General features: G+C 39.2%; 2 protein-coding genes across 2 annotated transcripts in view; one reads left to right on the forward strand and one right to left on the reverse strand.

Moving 5' to 3' along the window:
- Nucleotides 1-1,943: 1,943 nt before the first annotated feature.
- LOC104818235 (1-deoxy-D-xylulose 5-phosphate reductoisomerase, chloroplastic) lies at nucleotides 1,944-5,903 on the forward strand. Its single transcript, XM_010547725.2, has 13 exons — nucleotides 1,944-2,089; nucleotides 2,180-2,281; nucleotides 2,728-2,900; nucleotides 3,144-3,230; nucleotides 3,453-3,578; nucleotides 3,658-3,720; nucleotides 3,960-4,109; nucleotides 4,268-4,335; nucleotides 4,580-4,691; nucleotides 4,794-4,898; nucleotides 4,994-5,115; nucleotides 5,287-5,433; nucleotides 5,571-5,903. The coding sequence occupies exons 2-13, from the start codon at nucleotides 2,182-2,184 to the stop codon at nucleotides 5,737-5,739; spliced, it is 1,422 nt and encodes a 473-aa protein (XP_010546027.1). The 5' UTR covers nucleotides 1,944-2,089; nucleotides 2,180-2,181; the 3' UTR covers nucleotides 5,740-5,903.
- A 388-nt stretch (nucleotides 5,904-6,291) lies between these two features.
- LOC104818236 overlaps nucleotides 6,292-7,277 on the reverse strand; it is a 1,311-nt gene continuing 325 nt past the window's right edge. Inside the window, exon 2 of the mRNA XM_010547727.1 lies at nucleotides 6,292-7,267. Coding sequence (XP_010546029.1) covers nucleotides 6,516-7,267 — 752 coding nt within the window. The 3' untranslated portion in view covers nucleotides 6,292-6,515. The remainder of the gene's footprint in view (nucleotides 7,268-7,277) is intronic.

Consider the following 7,277-nt stretch of genomic DNA (forward strand, 5'->3'; position numbering starts at 1 on the left):
CTTAACTCAGTTCATTTTAGTTCACAAACCAAACAAACCGACTAATGAATCAAATAAATTATTAAAAAATTAAAATCTAAATATTAAAAAAGTATTTAAAAATATTATAAATATAATAAAAAAATTAAAAAGTTAAACAAAACAAGTCGACGAGCTGGTTCGTCAGGAGAGAATTGGCTCGTTCGTCCTATTTTTTTCGGGTTCAAATTTTCAAAATCCATCTAGAAAAAATATGCACCGACTCGTGAACCAAGTCCATTTGGGATCTCTAACGGCAATTCCTTGTAATCTTTATATATATGTGTGTGTTTGAAGCTATAAAAATATTTTTCTCGAATTATAACATCCCACAATGTAATTGATTCAAACGATTGGTTCATTCACAATAATATCAAGATTTACGAAAATAAACGTGGTGTATGATAAATAAATAATTCTTCATTTCTACGAAAACAAATATTCATATATTTTTATTATCGAAAATATGCTTATCGATACACCCCTTTTTATTTTAATCTCTCATGTAATTCCCCCAAATTTCTTCTAATCATAGCCCGGGGTATAAATACTGCATTTCAATTGTATGAGTTTCCATAATCAAATATTTGGTCTAACCTTTAAAACAGTTGAGATCATTTTTGCTTTTATATATATATATAAGATAAGATTGTGATGCTATTGAGATTATGAATTAAATTTTTTTTTGGAGGATAAACATTGTGTAGAATTTCTATATAAGAACTGTATTTATCTACAGATTAAATTATCTTATCTTTTGAACTAAATATAGAATTATAGTTGATTAGATTATATTCTAAACTTGAACAATGGTATTTCTGTGTTTTTGGCATGTTTTTAATTCATTGGCGAAAATGGCCGATCCTACTACCATTGCTAGTCGTTTTCGATAACTACAATGTTTGAGGCATTTAATTTTATATATATATATATATATATATATTGGTTATGTTTATACCCGTTATATATGCCTATATATGTTAATAATAGATACCGTATTAGATTATTTCAACGTTCATAATCCATCACGTAAACAATTTCTATTTCATTTTTAATAATAACCTTTATTTTTCATTTTACACGTGATCTAAAATAATAATCACTAGGAGTCAAAGGGTGTGGGCTCTTTCGTTTATTTGGAACGGGAGAATTCGTCGAACACACAAACAACGTACGAAACCATAGACAGATCACGAGCATTCAAAAAAAAAAAATTAAAATAAAACAAAGTTTCGATTATTTCGATAATACCTGTCGGACCACTACAATTTAGTAAATTAATTCATAATCAATAAGTCAAAACCACGTTTTAATAGTTGTTCATATAAATATCACAAATGAAATTGATTGTATATTCATAATCAATTTCATCATATTTCTTAACTCGATGTGTATTGTTTAAATCAAATTTGTTAAATACCACAAAGATACATTGGAAATGTGAAATTTGTTTACCTACACCGCTTAATTGGTAAATATATATACTATTTAGGAGGTTTATTGGTATGGAAAAATATATAAATTTTCCATATTTGGGTACATCACACAACTTATCACCATTAACATTCAAAATACTAATCTTTTTTTTTTCTACAAACAAATTAATTCATCGCCTTTATTTGATTTGTAAGTTTCGACACCGCATAAAAAGACAATTGTTAATTTCAGGTCCAAATTATGAGAGGACATAAATCTGAGTTCATTGTATTAGTGAACGAGTTCATGTATTAGTGGATTCAACCCCCGAATTTCTAAGCAATTCCTCCAATATATAAACTCTATGGATTCTATTTATTTTTCGGAATCCAATTTTATTTTTTGTGAAAACAAAAATACAACCTTTGTCACATCTATCATTTTTACCATAAACGAACCCAATCCGAAGACAAAACACAACACAAGTGCGTGCGTTTGTTGTTAAAGCGGCTCATACCATACAGATTACCATCGCAGCAATCTCTCTCTCTCTCTCTCTCTCTCTCTCTCTCTCTCTCTCTCTGTGTTCACTGATTGTGAGATTGTGATTCTCTCCTCCTGCTTTGTCCCCTACTCCTTTCCGTTCTTTTATTGGGTTGGAACCCTTTTCTTCATCTTCTCCCTCGACTCTGAATTTGAATAAAACTGGGTTTCTGAAGAAAAGAACATACCTTTTTTTTTTCAGAAATGGAGCTGATGACGACGCTGAACTCGTTCTCTCCAGCCGAATCTAAAGCTGCCTGTTTCATGGATTCGGCCAGGTTCAATCAAATTCCTAAAATCCCAGGTTCTTCCCTCTTTGTTTCTCTCTATTTACCTTCTCGTTGCCCAGAAAAAAAAATGGAGACTTTGGTTACTTGAAGATGCTGAGTAGGACTCCACAAAGCTCGTGGGGCTTGGAATTTTCAATTTTCAGAATCGGGGTTTGTTAATTGGTGGCCTTCCTGAAATCCCCTGTGGATAAAGCTGCAATCTTTTCGTGTTTTGTATGAATTCTAGCATCTGGGTTAGCCTGGGAAAGCACGTATAATTCGCGCTCTCGTGATTGACTGCACAAATCGTGAAAATGCCCGAGTTTCGCTGCTGAAACATATCATGTGATGCCATAAACAAATGACTCGACTTTGTTCCCCATGTGGGTTCTGTCTGATTCTGGTGAAATGTTTGGCAATTGATTTCCATTGGGTTAGTTCTGAGATTTCTTTCTGTCTTGTACTTTCTGCAATGCCACAGGCAGGGTTGGTATGAAGAGAAGAAACCAAGGAAGAAGAGTTCAGTGTTCAGTGGAAGGGGTGCAGCCTCCTCCGGCATGGCCAGGGAGAGCAGCTCCGGAACCGGCACGCGTGTCTTGGGACGGACCAAAGCCTATCTCAATTGTCGGATCAACAGGATCCATTGGTACTCAGGTCCAAATCCTCATCCTTTCCTTGGATCTAACCCAAGTTTCCTAGATGGTTCTTATCAATGGTTTCAACCTCACGTTCCTTGAAAATTATGTTTCAAACCCATATGTGCAAATTGAGGGAATTGAGTTTTATAATCTGAGTTTTGAGTTTTATGTTTCCTTCCCAAGGATTCCTCGTGATAATGAGTTCTGTAGAATTGTTTTCACTCGTTAGAAGTTGCGGAATTCGGTGTTTTTCTTGCAGACATTGGATATCGTTGCAGAGAACCCCGATAAATTTAGAGTGGTAGCTCTGGCTGCCGGCTCAAACGTGACGCTCCTTGCTGATCAGGTAAATGGCCTAACACAGTAATACAGTAAATTTGCAGTTCTTACCATCCAATTCAACTTATGCATCAGAAACGAGTCCTGAAATCAATTTTACTCTCATTCCAGTTGTAATATAGCACAAGGCTGTACAATAGTGTTGATAACCGATGATAACCAAAACTAGAGAATTAAGTGATCTCTAGAGAGAATTTATGTTAAAGTTGAAGATTTTCAAATGTAACAGATTAAGAGATTCAAACCTGAGCTGGTATCGATTAGAGACGTGGCACTGGTCAATGAGCTCAAAGAGGCTCTGGCGGATGTTGAGCGAATGCCCGAGATTATTCCGGGGGATCAGGGAGTGATTGAGGTAGTGGTCTGAAATTTGTTTTATCCGTGGAATTTCATGTCTTTCGGTCCTCAGTGTTTTGCTCGTAATGCATTAACAGGTGGCCCGACACCCGGATGCTGTTACCGTTGTTACGGGAATTGTAGGTTGTGCAGGACTCAAGGTACCGGCTTTCTGTTCTTATTTTACTCCATATTTCGGTAAATGTACTGATCACCAATCTGCATTTCCATTTCTTCTATGATATCATCAACTTACTGAGAACATGAACAAGAAACCGAAAAGAAATCGGTCTGAGAATGGGTGCAAAATATGATTCGATTGCTCTTGATAACTGAGCTCACAGTTCTTGCTTGGATAATAAGAACTTTTCATCTATGGGCGTTCTTTACATTCCTGCAGCCTACAGTTGCTGCAATCGAAGCAGGAAAGGACATTGCTCTTGCGAACAAAGAGACGTTAATAGCAGGTGGCCCTTTTGTTCTTCCCCTTGCTAAAAAGCACAACGTGAAAATCCTCCCGGCTGACTCAGAACATTCGGCCATATTTCAGGTATCTATCACGAGAAAAACTGTCTTTTCTTCGAGCCTGTTGGTAGAATCTACCATATCCTTTTCAATGATCTTATAACCATATCCTTTTCATTTTTTTTATCGATTTCTCTTCTTGTCCCGAGAGCAATGTACTGAAAGGATTTTATTTGTGTCCAGTGTATTCAAGGTTTGCCCGAAGGTGCTCTTCGTCGGATAATTTTGACTGCATCTGGTGGTGCTTTTAGGTTAGCAACCATATTATTTCATCTGTAATATTTCAGCTCCCTAGTAGAGAAGTTCACACAATATGTCACCATTGCATAAAACTCTGAAAACTTCGAGTATAGCTGATTTTATTCAGTTAGGAGCTTTTTCTAAGCGTCCATTACGGATTTATTCACGTTACGTTCTTCCTCGACTTCCCCTTTCTATAAGTTTCTCTCGGATCTCTAATGGGGTTTTGGCAATTCTTCGTCGGGTTTCAAATAGGGATTGGCCTGTGGATAAACTGAAGGACGTTAAAGTAGCAGATGCGTTGAAACATCCGAACTGGAATATGGGGAAGAAAATTACAGTAGACTCGGCCACACTTTTCAACAAGGTGAGATCATTCTACTGAAACTCACTCTTTTAAGTTGACAAGCACCATACTTCACATGATTTAGGTCAAGCCATTGAGTTTTTATGTTGTTGTTCTGAACAGGGTCTAGAAGTCATTGAAGCCCATTATCTGTTTGGTGCTGAATATGACAATATTGACATTGTAATTCATCCTCAGAGTATCATCCACTCTATGGTCGAAACCCAGGTCTGAATTCTGGAAAGTTCATGGCTTTTTCGGCTTCTGATGTCAAAAATTTTCGCTCATTTTTGTGGTGCAACCGTCATTGTTCGTTTTCCCAGGATTCATCCGTTCTTGCACAGTTGGGATGGCCCGACATGCGTATCCCGATCCTCTACACAATGTCATGGCCTGACAGAATTTACTGCTCTGAAATAACCTGGCCAAGGCTTGACCTTTGCAAGTAAGCAAAAACATATCCTCTGTTTATCCTATGAAATCAATACAATAGCTCCCTTTAATACACTGTAAACCATGAAAAGAAACCATTAAGAGAAACACTCACCGGAGAAAAAGCATGGAACTTTGATGTGCATGCGCTTAGTTTGGATTAACCGAAACTGTACTTTTGCAGGCTTGGCTCACTGACGTTCAAGAAGCCAGACAACGTAAAATACCCGTCAATGGACCTCGCCTACGCTGCAGGACGAGCTGGAGGCACGATGACTGGAGTACTCAGTGCAGCCAATGAGAAAGCCGTGGAGATGTTCATAGATGAAAAGTACACTTGCCCTTTGAAAAAAAAAACCTTTTTTTTTTCAGAATCAGTCCATCTAAATCTCGGAATTGGCACCATCATCATTGAATGCCGGAGCTGTGGAGGGAATGTGACTTGTATCTTCTACTGATGTTTTGCAGGATTAGCTATCTGGATATATTCAAGGTGGTGGAGATGACATGCGATAAACACCGAGCAGAGTTAGAATCCTCACCGTCTCTCGAAGAGATCATCCACTACGATTTGTGGGCGCGTGAGTATGCCGCGAATCTGCGGATTTCTTCAGGACCAAAGCCAGTTCCTGCTTAGACAACAGGTTAAGAAGCCATTCTCGTTTCTAAGCAAAGGGACAATATCAGATAATAATAATAATAGTGTTTCTTCACAGGTATTCCTTGTCCATTATTTATGAAGGAAAAATGACACCAGCTTCTCATGAGTCTACTTAAAGTCTCTCTTTTTCTATACATATATATGTATATGTGTATATATATATATATAACATGTGGAGGGGCCAAACAAAAAGACAAGTAGGCGACGATGATTGATCGAGGCAAAGAAAAATCAAATTGATATCACCAACCAAACCAGGAAATTTAGAGCCGACCAAAAGTGGTGAATATTAATGATTTAGATTTGTTAAGCTCTTTTTCTTCTGTTGTGATCCTTCAAATGGGAATTATAAAGAATTCTTTTGAACCTACCCGAATTCCAAATATATTCATACTTTATTCTTGTTTATTATGATGTAGTTCTTGAACTATATATATAAACTAAAATAGTGGCAAAAAATGGATATGAAAATTCAATTGCTTGTATATTATTACTAGATCTCTAATGGGGTTTTGGACATCATTATCATCATCATCATCATCATCATCATCATTAGTATTATTGGTAATTACCTAAACGACTTCAATATTTGACGATCTCACCCAATACTCGAGATTTTTCACGGAAAGAGAGAGAAAGAGAAGACCGAACGAAAAAGTAAAAGGTGACAACAACAAAAAAAAAAGCAAGGAAAAAGGAAGAGACGGAACCCCACCGAGTCCGCGTCCTTCGAAAGGACGTAAATGTCGAATTTACCCATACGCATTTCTTAGAATACCAACCATGTCCTTCCTATACGGCACGTATGCTCGTCGTTTTGGCTCCTCCGATCTCTCGCAGTAGCTGTTTTCTCCGTCGCATTTCCCGTCTAGCGGCGACGGTTTTTCCTCTCCGGCGTTAGATCTCTCTGTCTTCTTCACCGGAGTCATGATCACGAACTTCTCCTTCCCGTCGCTCGTGCTTCTCGCGTACAACAGGCTCCGAAGCTTCCATCGCTTCGAAATTCCTCCGTTGCTGCTCTTGATTTCGCCCTGCGACGGCGAAGACGACTGTTCGTGGAGGCGCTCGTCGCCGGTCGGATATTTCGGGGTCCACACGCAGTAGGTGTCCGGCGAAACGCCGATGAGATCCTCGTCGGCCTCCGATGACTTCGGCGAACACGTCGCCGTTGGCGCCGAGTCTCGCTCCTCGCTCATCAGCTTCCTCAGAGGCGGCCGGCGGCGCCGGAGAGTAATCGGCGGACTCGATCCATCCTCCGCCTTAGCGTCAGTCGGAGAACCGGCTCCTACGGCGGAGCATGTGAGCAGAGCGTAAGGATTCGACGGACGAATCTGACCGTTGCAGAAGATCTCGTCGGCTGTGGCGATGGGATCGGAATGGCGGTGGTCGCAGGCGAAAGCGAACTCGAATTCGTCAGCGTGGGAGTCGGATTGCAGCTCATGACCCCTGAACTCCTCCACGACTCGGACAGCAATGGCAGCGAGGTCGACGCCGGCGGAGGAGCCGCCGAAGGC

Source organism: Tarenaya hassleriana, unplaced genomic scaffold (genome assembly GCF_000463585.1).
Source record: "Tarenaya hassleriana unplaced genomic scaffold, ASM46358v1 Cleome29, whole genome shotgun sequence".
Lineage (NCBI taxonomy): Eukaryota > Viridiplantae > Streptophyta > Magnoliopsida > Brassicales > Cleomaceae > Tarenaya > Tarenaya hassleriana.